General features: G+C 30.5%; 1 protein-coding gene across 1 annotated transcript in view; it reads right to left on the bottom strand.

Moving 5' to 3' along the window:
* The window catches only part of LOC124420822 (FERM domain-containing protein 3), a 101,895-nt gene extending 77,472 nt beyond the window's left edge, over positions 1 to 24,423 (bottom strand). Inside the window, exons 1-2 of the mRNA XM_046955064.1 lie at positions 24,406 to 24,423; positions 24,193 to 24,297 (exon numbers count right to left, since the gene is read on the bottom strand). Of these exons, the coding sequence (XP_046811020.1) occupies positions 24,193 to 24,297; positions 24,406 to 24,423 (123 nt within the window). The remainder of the gene's footprint in view (positions 1 to 24,192; positions 24,298 to 24,405) is intronic.
* Positions 24,424 to 26,964: the final 2,541 nt, after the last annotated feature.

Below are 26,964 nucleotides of genomic sequence, written 5' to 3'. Positions count from 1 at the left end.
TACGTCTGCGTATTTGTGTGTTTCTCCACGAAGGCGATACATCTAGAAGCCACATCAGATTTGTCCACACAAGCGTTCCTTGCGGCCTACAGTCGTTTAGTTTCCCGTCGAGGATGTGCCCTAAATCTTTACTCCTATAACGGTACTACATTCGTAGGCGCTTCTAGAATCCTGGCAAGAGAGTTTATTCAAACTTCCAAACAACGCATCGAAGCTGATTATGCTCACCAAAATATCTCGTGGCATTTTATTCCAGCCGGGGCTCCGTATATGGGAGGCCTGTGGGAAGCTGGAGTAAAGTCGTTCAAAGCCCATTTCCGGAAGATAGCTGGCTGCTACAACTTTGACAACTTTATTGTCCAAAATAGGGTCATGTCTTAACTCCAGGCCAATTTCGACAATTTCAAGTGATCCAACCGACCTATGTGCGCTGACACCAGGACACTTTCTAATTGGAACTCCAGTTTTAGCACCCATCGATCCGCAAGTAGATGATTCTTCCATTTCCTTAATAAACCGGTGGTAAAGACTCAAGGTAATCCACCAAAACTTCTGCCTGCGTCGGAAAAACGAGTATCTGAAAGAGATGAACAAACGTGTAAAATGGCAAAGGCCTGAGGTGAACCTTCAAAAAGGTTCTTTGGTAGTTGTCAAGAATGAAAACCTCCCTCCGAACTAGTGGTGACTTGAACAAATTGTTAAAATTTATTCCGGTTCAGATAATCGCGTCCGCGTAGCCGATTAATAACTAGGCCTGTAGTTAATGTTGTGTTATTACCCGACGCTGAATGTGCTGCCAGTATCGCTCTTTGCTTAAGCAAATAAAATTTGACGAAACTTAACGAAACTCTCTTAGGCCTTAAATGACACAATGCTAAATTAAGTAACCACATTAATAATTTAGAACATTTTATTTACAGAGTAGGTCTACATAATAAATGACTAAATTCCCGTCTATTTTTTTTTATATTAAAAATAAATTTTTTTTAAATAAAATAACTAAAAACTCTAATGTAAAATAGTTTAAAAAATTTGTATATTTTATTTTTTTATTTATACAAATGTCAACATTTTCTAAATTTCAAAAAGTCTCATATTTAATTACAAAAATTAATTATTAAAAATTTTTATTAAACTCAATTTTAATATCAATTAACGTCTTTATTGATTAAAAAATGTAAATTTTTGTAAAATTATGTAAAATAATCATAATAGTTAATAATATAATTAAATTGAAATTTTATATTGATTAACTTTTTTTTAAATTATTATATATTTTTTTCTGTGTTATTTTTTCTCGAAATGAGAGTTATTTAAAGTAATTTTTTTAAGAGTTATATAAATAGAAATTTTAAAAGGAGATAAAAATGACTTTCTAGATAGATTTGTAGATTTAAATTAAAAATTCGAATTTTTGTGAAAAATGTAATATGAATATATATTTACCCTATTTTAGAAGCGGTGTTTGTTCAGTGCTGCATACAAAAATGGCATCGTAGACATTCACTCAAGATCTAATTTAATTATAGTTTTTTTGTTCAGTACTGCATACAAAAATGGCATCATAGACATTCATTCAAGATCTAATATAATTTATAGTTTTCTCGATCGTAGGAAACTACATTCTATATTAAAATTGTTATTTTCTGAGGATATACAGCAAATTCAAGGTTTTGAAATAAAAATATTTTGCGGTGGAAAATATAAGTGATGTTAAATATATACAGATCTACAACAATATAACTTTGATAAAAAATTTCCGATTCTGTTTTTGAAATAAGAATAGTTTTCGCGTGGAAAATATAATCGATGGGGTATACGAATCCACAGCCGATTTTACGCTTTAGATGAAAATCGATTTTTGATAATAAATTAAATTGATTACAGGTTTTTATTTAACCTAGTCGTAAAGTATGTTAAGGACCTACAAACATTTTAGAGTTTTGAAATAAAAATAAATTTTTGGTTGAAATTTTAACTACCTAAATAATATTTCTTATTATGTATATATTATGAGTATTATAAATGTAACAGTAAAATGGATCATTGAATTTCATTAAGATCATAACAGGCGTATTTATTCGGATTTAATATGTTAAAAATTCTCTTCCTCAAACGAACCTAACTTTTCACGATAGCACTGTTGTCATATAAAATTTCATGAAGCATAAAATCCAGATCAAAAAGTTGATTCTAAAAATACACTGTCTGTTGCCAAATTTCTTGAAAATGGGTTCATGTTTTTTATATTTAGCCTATGCGGAGCATCAAATCAATACCATATATAATTTTTTTTTTTTAACTTCTGAGGTTAGACCTATTAAATGCAAAATTTTATTTAAATAAGTTTATTAGTTATGTAGTGAAAGAGTAAAAAAAGGATAAGATATATGTAAGGATAGTTTTATAAAATATAAATAAAATAAAGTTCTTTCCAAGCTAGTGCCCATCGGTATGCAAAATTTCGGGTTAATAGGTTTAGTAGTTTTTGCATATTGTGTTTGCAAAATTGGTGTAATAATACTTTTACAAAAAGTGGGCATTAAAAGGGGCGTGGCATCCGATCAAGACTTATTAGCGGTCCAAATTTCATGTAAATCGGTTCAGTAGTTTTACCGTGAAAGCGTAACACACAAACAAAATGCCCTTAATAAAAAGATAACTTTTACAGTTTTTACAGAAATTACAAATATCTAAAATTCAATTACAAATTTTTAACAATCTAATTCGTTAGCTTTCCGTAACCCAAATAGTATAAATTTTCTTCCAAAATTTGTGAATACTATCGCTTATACGAATTTACTTAGTAAAGAAAATCAACATATTTTATTTTTTCCAAAAAAAAGCAGGACCACCCCTATTTACAAGCATATTAATTAATGTAAAATCCATTTAAATCCAAACAGATTTACCATCTCCGATTTTAATGAAACTTACCACACCTATAAATAATATGTTTCACATATCATTGACTTTTTGACATACATATAGCGATTTGAAAAATATGTAAAAATTCCTTTAAAGTACATACACATAATTGACAATAACTTTGAAAATACTTAACGTCCAACGTAATTTTTGATTTCATATTTAATTCAAAGATATTGTCTTTAAAATTGTCTAAATAGACGATATCTGCATGAGTGCGTCAAATACAAAAGAAACAGGGACAGTAGAGTTAAGAGTGAAAAACAAATCTTAATAATGTATGATCTGTTTCGGAATGTTTCGAGACAACTTATATTACAAAATAAAAGAGTGATTTTATAGAATTTGTGTTTATTTAAACAAAATGCATTATTACCAAATAAAATACTATTTTTACAATTATAAGTGGACAAAAATGCAAATAGTCAGTGGGAATTAATTTGTTTTATATTTTTTCACACATTATCACTATTTAATTTTGTACACATTTTTCTTAATTCTCTAATAGTTTTTTATATAATATGTATAAATTTTTATTGATAATTTTTGTTTTTAAAATTATTATAAAATAAACATCAACAATTTTTTCATATAAAATGAAACTGAAGTTCAAGTATGTTTAACTTTTTCACAGAACTTTAGTTATATTTTTGTACTAAAAATTAAAGGAAAATATATTAAAAATTAAGATCAAGAAAGGGATAGACAAAAACCAATTGTTGTGAATGTTACTTAATTCATTTGTTCGAACCTACACATCCTGCACATGCTTGTTTAATTTGTTCGTAATAGTGTGCGTGTTATTTGATACTATGCTTACTGTGAATTTAAGAACAAGATACTCAGTAAATATAATACTTCACTTCTAAACGGTTAAAGTTCAATTTCCATAATGTGTAGTTTAATGTCAAATAGGTCAGACAGCCCAGTGTTAAAAATTATAAAAATACATGGTTACCTAAACTCAGAAGGTATTAACAAAACGTAATTTTAAGCAAGTTTTTTTTACAAAATCGTATGAAAAATTAAACAAATTTGTTATTTATAAATTTGTTTGTATTATAGGAAGTTGTTCGTGATTTTGTGTTAGTTATTTGTTAAAAACAGATCAGTTTTATGACACTTGATGACCAAAATCCAAAATTATGCTCGATACAACAGGACAATAAAATTAATGTTTGTGACAACTTTTTAAACCAATGTATTTTTAGCTGCTGAAACCGAATCTGTTTTTCTATCACCCATCATTTTCTTCCAAATTATAAAATTATAATAATATACATATATTTACGTTTAAGAGTTAATTTGAATTACTTTTTAAAACTGTAAAAATATTTATATAATAATATAATATTTTATTATGTGCATTCATTTACAATAATTTTTCATTTAAATTTCGGAACAAAATAATATAAATTAATATTTTTCATTTAACTTCGGAAGAAAAATTTGAAAATTTGAGTTTTCATTTGAAATTCAGATAAGAACATATATATTAAGAATAAGTAATTTATGTTTAATTTTAGTCTTAATTTCAAATTTAAGACAAATCCCGCGAAGCCATTTGGCTTGTCTTCAGGATATGGTTAGTGCATACACTTGTGGACAACAAATTAAGTTGTTTTATAACTTTTGATTTCTCTTTTCTAATAAATCAATATTGATAAAATAATTAATATATATTTATAATGTTTTATATTTATGTTTTACATTAAATTAATGTATACAAAAATTGGGATTATTAACTAAATATTTTTTTGCAATGCAATTGACTTTTTATAATTCACCTAAATTATCCAACGAATATTTAATAGGAATCCCGATACGAAGTTTTTACTTTGGATCAACTGACTGTCAAGTAGTCCTTGCATATTCAATATATTTTGGAGCAGGGCATTTCTTGTAGATGGGCTTATGGGCTTTTCGGTATCCGACGTACCGCGGATAATATCAAATCAACCATATATTACAACGTTTCCTTTCAATAAACTTATGTTTCTACATTTTGCCTGAAAATTAATCAAATTCAGCGGGCATTTTCTTTAAAATCATCTAATATTGTCCAAAAAAAGTATTTAAGTTAATTTATATAGAATTTTGAAAGTAAATCTTTATGAAGTAACTACAGCATAATAATCCATTATGGATTATAAAGATGACTTACAAAGTACAAACGGAAAAAATTATCGCTGTTTGTTATTGGAGTTAGGTCGGCTGGTTCTTTTAGGTTATGTTATTTTAAATAAAACACTATTTTGTATATTAATGCTTATTTTATTTAATTCTGTTCTTTTTTAATTTCACTGTCCATTGTTGTTTAATTTACAATGTATTGTTTCTCGTATTTTGTATGTTTATTTTACAGCATTTTTGTTCTGTAATTTTAAGTTTCTTTGTTTTGTTTGTTTTTATGCTTTATATTTGTTCATTGTTTTTTGTTTGAGTTCAAATAGGTACTCGGACTTCCATCTTTGGCAAAATGAGCGGTAGATGACCTTTAAGGGTTTTCAATGGTTGATGAGAGTTCGATTTTCACTGTTTACATCGGGTTCAGTTTGGGTCAATAATGCACTACCAATAAGGAAGTTTCCTGGAGTCAATGGGTTAAGGTCATTTGGTTCATCGCTAGCAGGACTTATGTGTCTAGAATTTAGGCACGATTTTATACGAGTAAGAATTGTAGATAGGTCTTCAAAATGAATTTCATGTTTGGTATCATATTTTTGGGGTAAGTTTTGAATGACTTTACAAAGGCCGCCCGTGTGTCGTTTTAAAGTCTAGACGGTCTTTTCTGAGGAGTTCTTCTGCTCCGAAAAATTGTTTACATTTCTGAGTAAATGAGTGCGAGATATCCCCGTGAAAATGCGGCAGGAGCGACTGGGTCGACAGGTCACTTGTTGCTTCAAGATGTGCGGCTTTTGTCGCAATGCATACAAATATGTATGCAAATGTAAACTTTTGTGATAAGACACTCTCGCCCTGTGTAATTTTTGATGTTGAAAGGTCTGCGTAGTCCACTCCAGTTGTTGCCAAAGGTCTGGATAGAGTTGTGCGTTCTAATCGTAATGAAGCCATAATTTAATTTTATGTCTGTTTTTTGTGCAAAATACAAGTTTTTCAGTTGTGAATTACTTTTGACCAATGGTGTCAATCTGAATATTCAATTTTATGTGCGTAGAACTCGAGTCATTAGTTGATTTTCTCCATGAAGAGTAATTTTGTGTATAAATTCAACTAAAAGCCGAGATAGATTTGAGTTATGTGGCAGCAATATTGAGCGAGATTGAGCTATTCGACCATTGGCTCTGATAATGCCAATGCAATCCATGAATGGGTTTAAGGTCAAAAGGCAGCTGTGGAGGTTTTCTGTTTGAGTCTCAAATGCTTGTGCTCATCTGAGAAATGATTTCGTGGAGTTCATATGATAAGTAGATTTTTGATGAATTCTATATGCAAAGATGTGTTCTATTGGTTCCGGTATTTTTCCAGGATCGCATGACATACGCGAGTACTCGAAAAGCGCGTTATATGTCTAAGAGCAATCTAATGGGTCTTTGCGTGTTGTGGTTGTAAATGCTTTTGTAGTTTTAGCTTCTAAGTTGATTTCGCCTGGTTGTGATGGTATCGCCCATTCATTTTATGTAATTATAACCAGGAGGTTATAAACCACCATAGGCTGTGGTTTTCTAGTTCTCTATCCTCGGCTGGCTACGTCTGCTGGGTTATCTTTTGAGTCAATACGTTGCCTATTTTGATTTCCAACCTCGTCTAGGATTTCTGAGACACGATGAAAGAATTTGGCAATTGTAGATAAAACTTCTCATTTGGTGTAGTTTTCTTTTAATTCGACATCTGGTGCGGTGAATGTTAATGAGTCTAAAGAAATGTTCCTTTTGATTCCAAGAGTCTTAGTTCCGGTGTTATTGGTCTCACTTGGTAGGTCTTCAATAACTCCTGGGTTATTATATTATTATAGCGTCTATTAATGTGTGTCCACCTGATATAACATCAACCACGTACATTAGGGTGGGTCGAAAATAGGCTTTTCTTTCGGATCAACTTCTAATAGTGAAATGTTGTATTTTAACGTCAAATGGAAGACTGTAAAATATTATTAAATTATTTTGAGGGTAAGAGCCCGCACATCGCCGTCAAAATTTGTAAATGCGTTTATATGGAAAAAATTTGCAATTTTTGGGTTTTTATCACAAATTCCGGCTTTAAGTATTAATTATTGCACCATTTTATAGCAAAATCGTCTACAAAATTGTCTTTCCAAAAAGTTTTGAGTTATTAAAATTTTTGCCGATAATTTTGCGATTCTGAAGACACAAAAATATATAAGAAAAAAATTTTTATTTTTGAAAATTTTTTCAAAAACATACACGATTTCTCTGTATAATATTCAGTTATATATAAACCTGTGTCTATATAAGTTTTTTGCAAAAAAATGTCATTATTATATTAATTTTCATTATTTTAATATTACCACAATATTCTGTGGTAACTCTTTTCAATTTACCATAAGAATTTAAATTAGTGGCAACTCCGTTCAAATTGGTTTGGATTTTTTCTAAAATATATGTGTGATTCCAATCTTAATCATCGGCTACGTTTAAGACGGCTTAGCCTTTGCGCCAAAAGCCGGCGGCGTCTCGGCTTGCAAAATTTTACCGGCGGCCAGCTGCAGCCGATTTTAAAAAAAGTTTTCTATACTGGATTTACAGGTTAAGCGGTTTTTAGAGGGTTAATGATTTTTAATTTCAAAAATTAATTATTGGGAAAAAATGGCTTTTTACCGAAATCCTTCAACTTCACATCGCAGGAACTTTTAAACTATGAGATTATTTTTGTGTTTAATCCTTTATAATATCCATTATAGAGAACTTAAATATTTTAAATCCATTTAACAAAATTGTTTATAGTTTGAAAATGGAGTTTTGGAGATGCTAGGTCGTTTGCTGTTTGACGAAATAATATCCTTTTATATTTGGTTTGAGTCGGTTCATTAGTATCTGTCTCTATGTTTCGCGAAGTTCCAATTTCTTCGCTATTTTTAAACGGCAACTATATACATTCCTGTGTCGCCGACTTGAAATTGTTTTCGTAAAATGTGTCGTTATATGACCTCAAAACCTGTTTTGGGGTCTCCTCTACCTCCCAAAAGCGTGTGAGGGACGATGTGTTGAGTGACACTGTTTTCTAGGTTGTGTTGTTGTTTATATTGGTACCCCACAATCCAGCCAAATACAGTTTTTTGTGCCAAGAGGGATCCAATATACCGCATCGGAGTGTCCTTGCAATGTATTGAGGGGCCCAGGTCGAGGCCTATAAGCAAGTCGATGGCTCTGCTTTGATTGAATTGAAAATCGGCAAGTTTTAATTTAGCAGTCTCATTGAAATGTTGCTATAGCCTAAAGTCTGAGGTGGTAAATTAGATGGATGTATCTTCAGAACTGGTGCTCAGACTTTTAATTTAAACTGTGAGTCCACCTTAAAGCAAAAATTGAATAAACAAGCTTTGGTTGAGGTCTCTGAAACAGTTTGACTTAAGCCTGTTACAATAACAACATTTCGTTTTGCGGGTAAATTAAGTATATTTTTTTAACTTTTCTGGGTTTCTAATTTCTTATGTAAAAAGTGTTTTGTCTTTGCTAACATAATGTACACCTGTATTTACTTTTACAGTCCTTGACACTGTGAGCAATGTAACATGAATTTGTAATTCTGTCATTAACATTTTTTCTAAGAACTTGGGGCAAGACCCTCCTTACAGTGCTGACATTTAAAGTTTGAGTCATTTTTCTGTTCCCTACTTCTGTTCAACGATTTTTTTCGACCCGGTTCAATTTTGGGTTGTACTTATTTTTATTAAAGTATGAACTCGTTCTGTGGGCCACTACAGATTCTATCAAAATCAAAAAGAAAATCAAAATTTATCAATTTTGCTAAGTCTAGAATTGTTTACATATAACGCGGAGAAAAGGTCGCGAAAAGTAGGCCATGTCAAAAAATCTCCATAAAATGTGTCCGTGTCACAAGGTGGTAGCCTCACAAAAGAAATGTCATTATTTTCTATTGACTGATTTCCAAAAGCAGAATCCGCTCTTCTTTGCTTGGGTTTGATAATGCTTAAATTTCTGCGTTGATTGACCCTAAGCATGTATGCAGAAAGACCTTTTTTATAACGTTTGCGAAGCATATTTTTACCGATGAATTTTTTTTTCGAATGTTTTTTTGAGTCCCCACACTTTTCATACGCCCATTTGACTTGTGACCATAGAGGATCAAGATCGACCCGAAGTACCTAAAGGGACTGAATATTGTTTTCGGTCGCACTTTGGGTAAACTCTATTTCAAAATCCAAAAGGTGATTTGTACAATTTACATTTTATTTGCTTAAAATTCAAACCAATAAAAATAAGGGTCAAAATTGGGTCATAAAAAAGTCAATATTAATTACTAATTGTAGGATATTTTGTTTCCCCAGTAATTTATAAAAAAAGATAACCAAGTTTTTTTTTTACTTCTTATTTATTTATTTATCTTTATTGTATTTGATTTTTGTACATAATCGTTGTTGTTAGGTCTTCTTTATTTAAGTCGCTGTTTTCAAATTTGGTTCTCTTGTTGATTTCTTGTTCTTTGGGTCACATATTGTCAGCCACTTTTTTTGTAGACGAAACCATTTTATGCCGTTAAGAATTTTTCGCTTTTTTAGATTTTTTGCAAATTTTAATAATTGTTGTTGTAAAAAACACTTCACTACACTACACGACACTTTATTCGGTTCGAAGTAACCAAATTTTTGTTGTTGGAGTTAGGTCGGCGGATTCTTTTAAGTTCTGTTATTTAAAAAAAAAAAAAAACACTTTTGTGTATTTTTATACCCAATATATTCTGGGTCCCCAAAGAGCTTAAGGGTTAAAATTTCACATAAATATTTATTATAGGTAAGATTTGGTATTGAAAATGGGCAATATCGGTCCACGAGTGTAGCGATGATTCAACAGTGAAATCAAAAGTGATGGAATAACTTAATTCATTGTCCACTACTATGTGTAGATGCTAATATATGTAATTATACCCTTCACTTTCGTGAGAAGGGTATATATAAGTTTGTCATTCCGTTTGTAATTTCTATAATATAATTTTCCGACCCTATAAAGTATATATATTCTTGATCCTTATAGATAGCGGAGTCGATTAAGCCATGTCCGTCTGTCTGTCTGTCCGTCTGTCTGTCCGTCTGTCTGTCTGTTGAAATCAGTTTTTAGAGGACCCCAGATATCGGCGATGTCTGAATCTTCAATAATTCTATTAGACATTGTTTCGAGAAGATCGCTATTTAAAATCAGCAAAATCGGTCGGTAAATAACGGAGATATGAGCAAAAATCCGAGACAACCCCTGAAAATTTCATCAAAAAATTGTTAAAAAAGCAACAAAAGCACTGTACATAGAAAAAGATGTACACGTGTGTGTAGATGTATTTGGTTTTATTCAGCTGTGTATTTTTTTGTATGTTTGGAATTCAAAAATACAAAGTATACACAGCAAAAAAATATGAATTGCATTTTTTGTTAAAATAAAATAATTTTCCCTTTTGTTTTGCAAATATATTTTTTGATGAATAGAAAAAAGTATTTAAAACGTTTTCAATTATATGAGAGTAGATTGTGAGTTATTGTACAATAATTTTTATGCGAATAATGTAAGTTTGAAATTTAAAACTAACACAAATTTTTTCCAAGTGATTTTTAAAACAATTTTTTTTACGATAAACAAAAACAAAATCTACGTCTCGTCAATGTTTACCAGCAATGAATCAGAGGTCGAAGTCGACCGGCTTCGAGTCGGAGCTTAGCCGCCGCCGAACTATATTTAGTTGCTTGAGCCGCCGCCGAAACATTCGGCTTAAATCGACTCAAATTTTTTTAATGTTTTTATTAACTAAACTGTAAGATCAATTATGTTTAAAATACACTATGGTGAAGGGTATATAAGATTCGGCACAGCCGAATATAGCACTCTTACTTGTTTTTTTTTTTTTTTAATTTTAGCTTTTCCTAGATTTATGTTAGTGATGTTTAATAAATATGTGGGTAGATGATTAAATATATTTGATAGTGTGATGAATAGAGTATTTTCCCATAGTTGTTCTTGTGTCGTTCCACCTTGTGTCTCCCTTTTTCACTTCGCACAATACGTTATCCAATAGACAAAAAACAAAAAATAATTGTAAAGAATATTAATAAAATATATATCGTTGCAAAGGTAGTAAAGCAGCTAAGATATGTGTAAAAAAATTTAAAGATATGGCACTATTTGTTATCAAAAAAGGATAAATGTTGATTACAGATAGCTTAAGTAAAAATTATTATCAAAACAGAATTTTGGAAATTTTTTTGTTTTGCGTTTCTGATAACCAAGTATATGCCTCAATTTAAAAAAAATATATATTTTTTTTAAATATTAAAAAAATTATTTTTAAAAATATGGTACATTAACTTTCAATGCAAATAGGATTGTATTCTTCATACATTATATTCTTATTTGCAAGCGTTTTTAGAAGTCCCATTAAATTCGCTTAGAACACAACACATGATGTAAGTGACAATTTAAGTTGCCCTAATGATATTTTGGCTTACGATTTAAGCGTGAGCATTCGAGGACACTTCCAAGGACACTTTTATGTTGAATCTAAGTCGTAGAATAAGTGAAAGCCATTGCCATGAAATATTGCTTAGATAGGCGAGTACATAATATGTATTTTTACCGCTGGGATTTTTTCTTGCATTCTCATTTATTGTACACTGTAAATCAGGGTTCCGAATATTCATTCACTTAACATTCACGCACATGAAAAACGAAAAATTATTTTGTTTTGTTATCTTCCATTCGTGTACAAAAACAAACAAAAAAAGTTTGCTTAATTCATTCTTGCATGATACTATTATTGATGTTTTTTTTATTTTCGCACAATATTGAGATAATAAGAAAAACTTTTTTTCATGCACATGGACATTTTTGAGAAATAAAATTTTTGTAAAAATCTCACAACTGAAAGAGCATAAAGTTTTATTTTGCACTAGCATTCTAAAATGAAATGTAAAATTTGTTTATAGTTCTGTTGATAAATAAATGTAAAATGTCGAGATTGAGAGTGTTCGTGTTTTTGCATGAAAGAATGAAATAAGATTATGTGCAAAGACTGGTTAAACAACAATTTTGTGTTTTTTATGATGCGTTGGATAAGTATGAAGGGAAAACAAAAAACATTCTCTTGTTCTCTATCACAGAGCTTAAAAATATATTATGCTCTTGCCTACATACCTACATTCTTACATATATATGTATATATGAATATACATATGTTTATTTCTGGTTTTTTGTCCGGTACTTGTCGTGCTTATTTTTCTTTTTTCTTGCCAAAATTTTGTTTGTTTACTTTATTTTATGTGAAAAGAATACACAGAAAGATACTTCCAAATAAATTAGAGTAGGGTAAACGAGAATGTTTTGTTGTTGTGCAAACAAAAATATTTGATCCGCACTGAAATAGGTATGTATTTATTTATTTCATTTTTAATTTTTTCAATACAAATTGTTTGACAAATTTGTTATGAGTTTCTATTTTATTTTTTATTTAAAATTTTATTAAAATGTTTGTTCATTCCCTCGATCATTTTTGAAGCTAGTCATAATAAGTTAGCAAAAAGTTAACTTGATTTTTAGTTAACTCACAAAATCCTACAGGGTATATATGTTGTTTTAATTAAAAAAAAATAATAAACTAGAAGGGGGATGGACAAAATGTTTTTCCTTCATACAATCTTGGAGCACTCTAATGTGCATAAGGAGTGAGATCGAAAAATTCTTAACACACGTTTTTCATTACATTTTTCAACCAAAGTATTATTTGATTTTTTTTAATCAAGTTACCTTTGAAAAACATGTCAGTTATTATGTGTAATGTCAATTATATTAATTTTTTGTTAATCTGATTAAAATGAGTGACCAGAAAAAAGTGCGTACTGAAATTATTAAATATTTTCAACTAAACCCAACTTGGTCTTACAAAAAGTTGGCCAAGCATACAAAGGTCTGCCGTCAAACTGTTTCCAATGTTATTAAACAGTACCGGGAGAACTTGTCAGTTGATAGAAAACCTGGTTCAGGTAGAAGGAATGGTCCACATGATGTTTCTAAAGCCAAAAAAAATAGAACGCATTTTCAAAAGAGCTCCCAACACATCCGGTAGGAAAGCAGCTCGGTTAGCTCAGTGCTCGTACTATTTGGTACGAAAAGTTAAAGCTAATGCAGGTTTAAAAACATACAAGGCTCAAAAAGTTCCTGACAGGAACGCTGCTAAAAATTTAGAGGCCAAAAACAGAGCACGGAAATTGAAGTCAAGTTTTATAAAAAAAATATTCTTGCTGCATAATGGATGACGAAACGTATGTTCTGGCAGATTTTTCGCAACTTCCACGTCAAAAGTTTTATGTTGCTGATGCTCGAGGGAATGTTGAAGAAAAGTTTAGGACCCAAAAGCAGACAAAATTTCCCAGAAAGTTCTTGGTATGGCAAGCAATATGCAGTTGCGGCAAAAGAAGCCATTCATTTGTTACAACGGGCTCTATAAATACCGAAATTTACATTAAGGAATGTTTACAAAAAAGGCTGCTTCCATTCATAAGACTTCATAATGTGTCCACTTATTTTTGGCCTGACTTGGCATCCTGTCACTATGGTAAACAAGCCCTTGAGTGGTACAAGAACAATAATGTGGTATTTGTACCAAGAGAGGCAAATCCTCCAAACTGCCCGGAGCTAAGGCCAGTGAAGAGATATTGGGCTCTTGTTAAAAGAGAATTGAAGAGTACAAAAAAGGTGTCCAAAAGTGTGGTAGATTTTAAACGGAGATGGACTACATGTTCGAGCAAAGTGACAGAAAGCACTATAAAAACGTTAATGGAAGGGTTTCCGAAAAGGGTTCAAAATTTCATCACTAGTGATTAAAACTATAAAAATATTTTTTTTTTGTAAATTGTAATAATAATTTGAATCAAATAAAAAAAATAAAGCTGTAAGTTTAGTGGTTTCTTTTTTATAAACATATATGTATGTTAAGAATTTTTCGATCTCACTCCTTATATATATACATATGTATGAACAGGTTCTCACATAAGTATTCGAATTTAGGTGTACTTTGAAAAGAAACATAATTTAATAACACACTTTTTGATACAATTAATAATAAAATTTGTTGTATTGTCTAGAGAGTCCTAAGGTTTAATATTACACTCTTTAAAATTTGGAAAAATTACATTTATTTAAATCACAAAAGCAGGTATTCGAATTTTTCCTGTATTTCACTTTTCAAAATATTATACAAAACACAAAAATTCGAATCGAATGTTTTTTTTGCTTAAAATGGTTTTAAGGGGTTATACCTATTAACCGAAAGGAAATACATATATTTGGCCAAGGATCTAAACTAATTTAAGTAAATGTCAATTTTTTAAGTTTTAAAATGTGTGATATGAAACCTAAGGACTGTCTAGATAATAAAAGAATTTAATTTATTTTGAACACAAAAAATATTAATAAATTTGGTTTCTTTTCATAATATACCTAAATTCCAATACTTATGTAAGACACTGTATATTTAGGTACACAGTTTTTCATTAATCGTTATAAAAACAAATAAAGCAGTACAATTAACTTAAATACCTATAACAACAAATGAAAAACAACACAAAACAAAACATCATTAAAGTAAACCGTTATGATAAAAACACAGACACAAGTTGTGCCTAACAACTAAAAAATCAAAATATTTTTCCACATACATACGTATTGAATGCAAAAGAATGATGAAACATCTTTTGTTTGTGAAAAATTTAAAAAAAAAAAAAACAAAAAATGAGAAAACATTTTTTGTTTTTTTTTTTCATTTTTGTAAAGTAGCAAATAAACCAAACAACGCACATATGAAAATAAGAAACAAACTACAAAAAGTCCGAACACATATTAGAAAAAAAAAACAAAAAACAAAAAACAACATTAATGAGTATATACTTTAATGAGAGTGATGAGAAGGCCTCTCAAATTTATACATTATACAATTTTTGCTTCTCAAAATTAATATACGGGAATATGTACCAATATAAAAAATAAATGTTTACATTTAAGAATGCTTAAAACGAAAACAATTCTTAGCTATTCATTTACATAAGTGAGCATACAACAAAAAGTTTTAAAAGTACACTCGTGTCAATTTATCATAAATGTTTTAATTTATGTGTAAATAAAAGAATTTTTCTGAACCCTGCTGTAAATGTGATTACAAAGCGCAATAAAATATAACCCAATCGATGATATCATTTCTGTCTACTTTGTTGTTGTGATATTTAGGTTTCGAATATTTTTGTTAATATCGGCAACGATGATTATATCTGGTTTACTTTTAATCGTGTTTATAATATTATTGAGTTTCATTATGAACTCATTTACATAACTCTTTCGATATATTGTAAATTGTTATATTTATTTGTATAGATTCAAAAGGTAATGTGTTTAATTGAATGTTTTTGTGCATTATAATTTCTCTTATATATACGGCTACACGTCCATCCTATCCATTTCAGTTAAGAAAACAGGAATTGAAACCATTTATGCTGTAGGCTTGTTGTTCATCGTCTGTGATATAAGTTTCAGCTAACAATAGAAAACAAGTAAGAGTGCTATATTCGGCTGTGCCGAAGCTTATATACCCTTCACCATTTTAAACATCTTTTATAAATTTTAATTTTTTTCCCGACTACATTATTATTACATCAAAAGCTAAACAAAAAGAACAACAACAACGCTAAACGAAATAAAACACAAAATACACAAGGCATCTAAACCAACAGACATCTAAACATACATAGCGAAAAACACAGAAAAACAAAAATAACAACGCAATGACGCCAACAGCATCTAAACATACAAAAAAATACACAACTGAATAAAACCAAATACATCTACACACACGTGTACATCTTTTTCTAATATACAGTGTTGTTGTTGCTTTTTTAACAAAGCATGAAAAAAATGTGACATTCTCGAAAGCATGTCTAATAGAATTATTGAAGATTCGGATTTCGCCGATATCTGGGGTCCTATAAAAACAGATTTCAACAGACAGACGGACATGGCTTAATCGACTCCGCTATCTATAAGGATCCAGAATATATATACTTTATATGGTCGGAAAATTATATTATAGAAATTACAAACGGAATGACAAACTTATATATACCCTTCTCACGAAGGTGAAAGGTATAATTAATGTTGTTTATATTATTATGGTGGCTACCTAATAATGGTGTAAAATTTAAATAAAAAATATGATAGTTGTGGGGTAACTTAAGAAGTTTTTGTTTTTTTTTTTTTGTTAAAAATTATCAATAGTTCACATAAAATTTTATTTCACATAAAATATGTTCCCTTTTCATTTTTTTCGTTCATTAACTTTTTTGTCGTGAAAAAATACCCCTGTTGTGAAATTTGTTGATGAAATTTTGTAAACAATGAACAGCATGTTCCAAATATTGTGAATGAATTGTTTATTATTATTGGATAAGAAATTTCGTTTTTCTTGGCGAAAATATTTCCATTTCGTATCCAGACGAAAATCCAATTAGATTTCCTCTCTTTATTCACTTTTTTTATATTGTAGCGTTACCATATTTCAGAAAATTTTGCTAAAAATCTTGCAAAAACGGCATATGTTATTATTAATGGAAAATATTAAATAAATAAAAATATAAATAAAACGAAAAAAATAATATGTATGTTCCCGTATTTTGTTCAAAATAATTTTCAATCATTCTATTTTATTTCATAAAAAATCATCTGAAACAAAATATGATTTTCTTAAAAACGTCAAAAATGTGATCTGTCGATTACAAGAACATTTTATTTTAATTTTACATAAAACTGAAAAGTTCTTTTCCTGTTATTTTTTGTATTATATTTGTCATTCATAATTTGTTGCAATTTCTTAGTAATTTGATTTTTTGTAAAAAACGACCGTAATAAATTTCAAATTCTTAAAATTTACATTCTATTTATCACATGATTAATAGAAATGCACCACGTGTTAACTTTCCTACCAAAGAACATGCTCATTTTTTGCCTTTATTGTTATTTATATTTTATTTACACGCATTTTCGCACAGCAACACTTAAAGTAAATAGAGTAAATCATAATATCCTCAATACTCGTTTTTTCGTTTGGGTATTTTGTTGAAATGTTTGAATAAAATAAATTCCCAACATATTCTTTGTTTTTATTAATTTCCCTTCAAACATTTAGAAGACAAAACTATTGCGCATCACCCCAGACGCCACGTCAGAAACACTTCTGGACAATTGTCAGACGAGAACGCACATTTTACAAAAACAAAAAACATTGATTTCGAATTTTCGTCTTCTAGAAATATACTTTTAAGTTACTTCCGGATGATAGTTGGAAGAGTGCATCCATTTTGCTTAAACAAAAAACCATGACTGTTGAATTTTTTTCATCTGGAAGTATACGTTTTAGTGACTTCTGAATGATGGTTGGTAATCTTAAATGAGTTATTGAATCTAATATTTATAGAAAAATAGTGTAATTAATATATTGTGAATATTAAGCAATAAGAAACAATATGACAGTGTTGTGTTAAAAGTCAACTTTTAAAAACATTTCAGAAGGTTTTGTTAATTGGCGAAGTTTATTAAATACATATATACCAAAAAGTAATTATCTTCAAGGATTATATAAATATAATTAAAAAGTAAGTTGTCATATTTTACATAAAAATACTATTTTAGGAATAAGTTAACAACTCTAAAAGGCTTCCATTTCCATTATTTTTAAACGAAGTCTAATATGTGTTGGTTTACGTGGTAGTTCACTACACGCGAACTGTCAAGTAGAATCAAAGAGACCCCGTTTTGACCTAATATGTGTAATTAAAAATATTTTTATATTAAATTTTGTCTCTCCTAATTGGTTTAGGAGTTATAAGCACAGGGTATACAGAGACGTCACGAGCAAAAAGCTATTTCCCTCTCTTTCGCACAAAACGAATTCAATGATTTTTTTTAGCTGTATTTTATATACCTCTCCTCAGCAAACAATTTTAAAACCAAACGAAAGCTGATTTTAGACTTTTTCAAATGTCAAAAGTGACATCTCTGTATACTTTGTGGTTATAAGCATTTAAAGGCTTTTTCAAGTTGCACGTTTCGGCTTTCATTTGATGAACATTGCATTTTTAACCAATTTAGATTTATTTGAGTTAAATCTTAACTTTCAATATTTTTTAAACTATTTGCGCGTTTAGGTATTGTTTCTAGATTACGTATGATCACCTTGAGCTAAAATTTTATTTGTATTTCATTATCGTAACAAAAAATACATTAAAATTTTACTTAAAGTATTTAAACGTTAGCTGGAATCATTATATTCAAATTAATACTACTGTTTTATACATAAATTATTTTTTGACTTGGGTCAGGTCACTTGACACGAAATTTCCCACATAAGATATTTAATATTAAAATCAAATATCAAAATCAAAATCAAAAATATAACTGTAACAATTTGATGGATTGATCATAAAATTTATGAAGAAGTACAAAAATATTTTAGAGTCCAACATTTTACAATTTTTGGAAGTATACCAGCCAACAGATGGAATATCAATACAGGTTTCCTAAAAATTATCTTATTATAAGGTAATAATTCTAAATTTTTGATACATATGTATGTATATTAGTCTTCATTTTACATATCAGCAAATATTTTGAGATGGTTAACTCATGCACCATTTTTTGTGAGTCGGTCTCATGTATGTGAATTTATTACATTTTTTAGATTAGTTGTTAAATCAATTATTTTTTCTACTATTTTAATTTCAATTATTTCAATAAAAACTATAAAATTTCATTTTATTTAGATTTATTTTTATCTTGGTGAGTATACAAATAGAAGAAGACAAAACTCATTTTCTGGAAGACAAGAATACTCATCTTCTAGAGTTAGAGAATATTCTTCTTCTAGAAGAATAGAATACTTTTCTAGGTCAGACAAGAATTGTGTATTTTAACGAAATCAAAAATAATTGATATTTTAGGACGAAGCCTATTGAAAATGGTTGAAATCGGTCCATTATTTCACCTAGCCCCCATACAACCGTGTGGGGCTAGGTGAAATAATGTCTTAAACGTCTAAAATTGACTTGTAACCATTTGTATCGCAATGAAACTCAACAAAACTAACAAATTTACCGAGGATCGGCCCATATTTGAACTATATAAAGCCTCATTTAGAAATATTAGTTTTTTTTATCAATAAATTGCTTAAATATTTTGGAATTATGGTAATATTCAACATAAAATTTTCTTTATAAAAAATAAAAATTTTAAAAATATACTCGTGGTGTAAGGTATTATATGGTCGGCCATGCCCGACTATACTTTCCTACTTGTTTAAATTTGAAAAAATAAAAAGCTGTTGAAAATATTTCATTTAGAAATATTTTATTAAACTTTAAAATAATTGTGCGTAAAATTTATATTTATTATTAAATACTTTTAAATTTATGAATTCTGTTTTTATTCGTTTTGGTTTCTATTCTTTTATATATATAATAAACATCATTTAAAATCGATTTTCTTAACTTTTTCATAAATATGACTACATTTTAAATGTAATAAATGCATACATTTCATATGCAGTTTTAATAAATTAAAGTTTACCTTTGCATATAGAGCATGTTTTTTTAAACACCAAAAATTTAAATTTACATGAAATCGAAATGTTACTAAACATGTTTAAATTAATAAAGAGTTAAAAAAATATGTAATTTTGTATCTAGTATCTAGTGGCACCGAATACTTTTTTGATATTCAGGCAGTGGAAAAATTAGTCTTGGTGAAAACATGCCTACATTCCAAGAAACTAAAGTTGGCTGAATCGTAACTGGCCCCTATACACCAACCACTAAACAATCAATAGCAAATTGTATGGTATCATCTTTAAATCCAAATGATCTTGACGATCAAATTAAATTTTTATGGAAAATGGAAGAAGTACCTCCACCAGCAAATAAGTGGACAACCGAACAGCAGTTGAGTGAATCACGTGACAAATGTAGAAACAAATTCTGAAGGAAGAATCATAGTAAAATTACCCTTTAAGGAACATTTTTCGGCATTAGGGTCCTCATATAATACTGCGTTAAAAAGATTCCATTTGCTCGAACGTCGTTTAGCACGAGATATCAATTTAAAAACCCAGTATATTCAGTTTATGGATGAATATGAGAAATTGGGACATATTTCACTCATTTCGAATCCCAATATGCATATTTCACACTACTTTATACCCACCATTGTGTGCTGCGCCCAAACAGTACAAGCACCAAACTTAGAGTTTATCAGCTCAACACCATAACGTACGGAATGTCAGCTTCACCATTTTTGGCCATACGCAGCCTACAATTTTTAGCTGATAAATTTGAATGGTCACATAAACATAATTCGAAATCATTTTTATGTAGATGACATGTTAACAGGAGCGAACACCATAGAGGAGCTAATTAAAATTAAAAACGAAATTGTTTACATTCTATCGAAAGGTGGCTTAGAATTAGCAAAAATTCAATCAAATCACCCTAATCTCCTATCAGATGACATATTGGCAAAAAACATGAATATGGAAAACTAAAAACCCGAAGTGCACTTAGCATATGTTGGGATCCCGTTAAGGACAATTTTCTTTTCGCGTGTAAAACAGAAAAGTTGTTTTCTTCTTACACAAAACGAACAATTTTGTCGTTAACTGCGTCAGTCTTTGACCCAATGGGGTTACTTTCCCCACTTACAATAATTCCAAGAGTCTTACTGCAAGACCTGTGGTTAGAAAAATATGATTGGGACACCGAAGTTCCTGCAAATACGAAAAACTCATTCAAAAAAAACTCATTAAGCCTTGACGACTTATATAATTTAAACACAATCTCAATCTCCCGATTTGTTTTAGATGAAAACTACACTGAAATACAACTTCACGGTTATAGTGATGCTTCCATACGTGCATATGGTTGTTGTTTTTATGTATGCGCCCGAAATATTCATACCTCAAAAATTACACTTTTTTCTGCAAAGGGCAGAGTCGCACCAACAAAGATGCGTACAATGCCTCAACTAGAGCTTTGTGGTGCTCACCCTTTATCAATTTTGTATCGAAAAATAGCTCCACTTTTAACACCTTATAACCCTCGAGTATTCTTTTGGACGGATTCAACTGTAGTGTTGAAATGGTTGCAGTTACATTCATCAACATTAACAACATTCGTCGGAAATAGAATTTCTGAAATTCAAGGAATAACTGCAAATGGCTCCTGGCGGCATGTACCTACAGCACTAAACCCTGCAGACCTCTTCTCTCGAGGTTGCTCTCTTGAAACGTTAAAAAAGTCGTCTTAGTTTTCTGGGCCTAATTATTTAACACACGATGAATCTCAATGGCCTAAGCAACATAATGAATGCGATGGAGATGTTGTCAAAACAGCGTTTCGTGTGTCACTTTTTAAGTGTGAAGTCAAAAACAACCATAACAATTCTATTTTAGAGTTGTGCGAGAAAATAAGTTCATATACAAAAATCGTACGCGTAGTGACTTTACTATTCCTATTTGTTCGTGGCACCAAACAGTTATCATCAGAAGCTCAACAACACGCTTTACATTGTATAGCTTGAAATTTGCAGAAACATCACTTTGAAAAGGAAATTTATTATCTTAACAAAAATATGGAAATAAAAACATTGTTTAAGTCACTTGGGTTGTTTATTGACAAAGGCATGGGCTTTGATATTCTTCGAGTGGGTGGCCGACTCGAAAACGCAAATATTCCTATGAATCGAAAAGATCCAATCTTGTTGCCGAATTGCAATTAAAAGTTATGTTGCCATTTTCATATGCTTTGTAACGAAAGCTGTACACATTGAGTTAGTGTCGGACTTATCATCGGACGCATTTATTGCGTCGTTAAATCGAATTATCGGTCGGCGAGGTCTGCCATCAGACATATTTTGCGACAACGCAACGAATTTTGTGGGTGCAAACAACAAAAATTCATTTACTGACAAAAATTTTCAATTGTCAATAAATAATTTTTGCTCGAATAAATTTATAAATTTTCATTTTATCCCACCAAGAGCACCCCATTTTGGGGGCCTCTGGGAGGCCGCCGTGAAAAGTGCAAAGGTCACCTCTATCGTACTTTGGTTGGAGCAAAACTTACGTTTGAAGAATAGAAGTAGAAGCTATCATGAATTCTAGGCCGATTGCAGCGTTATCAAGTGACCCCAATGATATTGAAGCCCTGACGCCTGGTTATTTTTTGGTCAATGACCTACTTAATTCTCTTCCAGAACATTCAATTCAATTTGAGGACATAAGTTTTTTAGAAAGATGGCGTCGTATTAGTGCAGCCAAACAACAGTTCTGGCAGAAGTCTATTTAAACGAGACGATTTAACGCAAAAAATGGTTCAAAACAGCGTGTAATTTGAAGCCTGGAACACTAACATTAATCCATGAAGCACCACTTCACTGGGCTACGGGACGCATTGTAGCTAATATACCTGGAAATGATGGGAATATTCGGGTAGCTGCCGTCCCATTCGGAAATTGGCTATTCTAGTGTTGGATCACTTATATATTAATTATTTATCATACACCCTCTAGTAGTTTGCGAAAAATTTTACAACTCTGTAACTTATTTCAATTGTAATAAAATTTTGATGTTTACTTATGTTCAACGTTCTTAAATTTTTTTATAAGAGTTACTGTCGTTATATATGTATCTTTTTTAATAAATCGTCCTTGCTTGTTTAATATTCAAATCAATAGCATCGAAACCACCAAGCGTTTTAATTTTGGCCACATGAAGATACTCAAAATGAAACTTGTGTGGACGTACAATATATTCAAAAATTATAAGTAAATAGTTGTATTTCTTGTTTCATACATACTCAATGTCAATCTCTGGTGTAGATGTGTTTGGTTTTTTCAGCTATGTATTTTGTTTTGTATGTTTGGATGCTGTTGTCTTCATTGAGTTGTGTATTTTGTTTCTGTTTTCTTTTTGTGAATTCTGTTCGTATATTTGGATGCAGGATGGTTTTATTGCGTTGTTTATTATGTTTTTGTTTTCTGTGTTTTTCGAATGTATGTTTAGATGTCTGTTGGTTTAATTGCCTTGTGTATTATGTTTTTTATTTCGCTTAGCGTTGTTGTTTTTCATTTTGTTTTGCTTTTGGTGTAATAATAATATAGTCGGGAAAAAATTTAAAATTTATAAAACTAATATGTTTAAAATACACTATGGTAAGGGTATATAAGATTCGATACAGCCGAATATAGCACTCTTACTTGTTTTTTATACTTTGGTGTTTTTTTGAACTTTGGTGTTAATTTAGCTCTCTTTTACCCTATTTTAAATATTGGACTATATGCGATAAATTCCAGTAATTTTTATTAAATATCGCCCACAAATAAATATTATTTCGATATGACGCACTATGAATTCCTCCATACCACAGTATATGGATTAAGAATGTTCGATTTTAATAAAACTTCTTATGTATAAGTTAAATTATTTAAAATGTACCGCAGTAAGAAATTAATACATATGTTCTAAAATATTACAAAAAATGTTCTCGAAATCTAATCGCAGGTACAGCAAATTTGTACGAAAATTTACATACACTTTGTTTGAATTATTCACATATCGTTATAATAACAATTTTTAAATAAACCCAGTGACGCACTATGAATTCCTCCATACCACAGTATATGGCTTAAGAATGTTCGATTTTAATAAAACTTCTTATGTATAAGTTAAATTATTTAAAATGTACCGCAGTAAGAAATTAATACATATGTTCTAAAATATTACAAAAAATGTTCTCGAAATCTAATCGCAGGTACAGCAAATTTGTACGAAAATTTACATACACTTTGTTTGAATTATTCACATATCGTTATAATAACAATTTTTAAATAAACCCAGTTCTCATTATTTTTGTATAATCATTTGTGTGATTAACTTTCGGTAATAATATTGTAGTATTACACATATATTTCAATATAATAATTTTTGAGATATAGGCATTTTGGCTGATTATGGTATCAATTTTTTTAATTTACATACCCTTTGTTTAGATACATCCACATATCGTAAACCGAAGTAGTCTTTCTCCTTAATTTTTAATTGATCACATATGAAATCTACAAGATAACTTCCCCGATGAAATGGCTGAAAAAATTAGATATAAAATTTAATAAATATATATATAAATAAATATCATCTATAATAGTATTAGGTAAAATTTTAATCACATACATATTTTATAAAAACGCAAACCTTAACATTCACATTCATTCTGAATGTATGTATGTAGGTATGCTCTTCTTCAATTTTTATTAGAAACATTTAAATGTAATGCAAAAAAACCCACTTACACACGGGAGATGCCACTCGTAAATTTTTCCGAATTTAATTCATATGGAAGGGGCCAAACTCCCCATTGAAAGTCCGCCAATTTTTCTCTAAATGTTCACATGAATGTCAAAGTTCTTTATGTACAATTTGAAGATTCTTGCTTCTACAGTGTCTTAGATATACAAATTTTTCTATATAATTTATATGGGGGTTCTAAGCCACCCCCTGATGAAAGTCCGCTTTTTCCGCCAAAATGTTTAGAATATGATTGAATATGAATGTCCTTTTTGCCAAATTTTAGGAATTTAGTTCTATTAGGTTATGTTAAGTTGATAGGACGATGTATACTACATCAAATCCGAAGAAAATACACCTAGGCCACTATCGGGCCTGTTGTGTGCTCCTTATCATGAGAAAAAAAATGAATTATTTTGAAGTGTTCAGAAACTCAGTTTCCTGAACGTAATTCCTAAGAATCTTCCAATCAGTATTAGTCAGGAATGTTATTTCCCGAAAAACATCACTACCAAGATACTTGGATCTAACTTCGACGAATGCCTGACAGTGGCAAAGAAAGTGCTCCAGTGTTTCACTGTCCTCTCCACATAATCTACATAAGTCTGAATCCGCACGTCCAATTTTGCATAAATGTGCTTGTAATCCTGTGTGTCCACTCAGAATATGTACTATCATACTAACTTCAGACTTGCTCATTTTGAGGAGATTTTTCGTCTTGCTCTCATTAGGGTCACCCCATAGGATTTTCGTGGTTCTACCCACTGTTTCATTATTCCAAGAAATCTTATGGGATTCTCTGACTCATATTTTTAGTTCAGCTTTTGTTGCGTCGAATGGTTTTGTCATGTTAACTGCCTCGAGCTCCCTTCCCTTTAAAGCTATTACATTCGCTCTTTCGTTACCGACTACTCCCGAATGGGCTGGAAAAGTATTCATTTAAAGCTTTCTTACAATCCAATACGGTTCTGTGGGCGCCATATTTATTCTAATCCAATTTACGGTTTCCGTTATTGCTCGTACTTCTGCATGGAAGCTTGTGTTCTAGATCTTCAATATGGAACCCCAGTCTCATTTTATCCCCCAATTTAGAGCTATCTGTGTAACAACTGGATTTGCTCTAATGTTCCTCTTGACCAAGACATTCTATCCAGGATCAGCGTTTCAAAGTTTCCGACAAATTCTGTGGCTGGTATATGATCAGGCACGTCCGACTATTGTGTATAACCTTTTTGTCTAAAGCAGTCCACCAGATAATTGAAGCATAAGCTAGAATTGGTCTAATTACACTTTTATAAAGCCAATTTGTCATAGTAGGACTAAGGCCCCATTTCATGCCTTAGTCCTACTTCAATTTTCGGTCGAGGATTACACCTAAGTACTTAGCTTTGTCTGTCACTGGAATATAAATTTTTGTCTTTCCTGTGAAAAGACAGATTTTCGTTTTTGCCGGGTTAACATTGAGATCTCTCGGTTGAGCCCAGCTAAAGGCCATATTCAGAGCATCCTCAGCTCTTCTTCACAAGTAATTTGGATCCTTTCCCTTTAAAAGTATTACGACCTGTCTGCATAGCAGTCCTAAGTCCTTTCTCAGTTTGGGTCCTTAGGACGTATTAATCGTGGTAACCCAGAGTAAAGGTGACAAAATGCCATCCATCCATTCCTTACCATGTGGTTAATCCAGTTACGGAGCACTGCTTAAATTTTAGGTCTTTGTAGGGTATACTGTTTCTAACTATACTATCGACCATCCGTTCCAAGGTTTTGAGTAGAAAGGACGTAAGACTTATAGGCCGATAGGACTAAGGTGTCGCATAGCTAGGTTTCCGTGGCTTAGGTATAAATATTACCCTTGCATCCTGCCATTTAATGGGGGACAGATGTACGGAAACCAGTCCCGCTTCCATCTGTAAGAGTGCCGGAAAAGAGCCATCCAGCCCTGCAGCATTATAGGGAGTGAAGCTTTTGATTGTCCCTTTAAAAATATAAGATGTAATTACAATTTCCGTGTTAGCCTCCCCTTCCTCCAATATCGGATCATCTATGTTATTTGTGACGGCTATGCTAAAATTGTGATCACACATGTAAGTTAACTTCTTTTCGGAATAACTCTTTCTCTTAAATTTAATTTCGCTTAATTGTCAAGAACATTTTTATCGATTCTTCGTTTCTTGAATGAAATGTACATATAACCTTTTAAAGGTCATTTTTTATATATGTATATTCTGTTTCATTCACACTTTTTCATTATTTTTTCTGTTCACTTATCATATGTTATCAATGAAATTGTTTTTATATTTTTTTCGGAGTTATTTTTAACAATTTCATTTACAATTACCAATTGATCTTTTTAATTCCTTCCTTGTGAGACCGCCAAAGTTGAAAGTATACCGACCTAGAGACATTTTGTAAAATAAATTATATTATAAATTAATTAGTTTATTGGAAATTTTTGTATTTTATAAA

Source organism: Lucilia cuprina, chromosome 2 (genome assembly GCF_022045245.1).
Source record: "Lucilia cuprina isolate Lc7/37 chromosome 2, ASM2204524v1, whole genome shotgun sequence".
Taxonomy (NCBI): Eukaryota; Metazoa; Arthropoda; class Insecta; order Diptera; family Calliphoridae; genus Lucilia; species Lucilia cuprina.
Note: the sequence above shows the minus strand (reverse complement) of the source record. Positions and strands in the feature narration are given on the sequence as shown.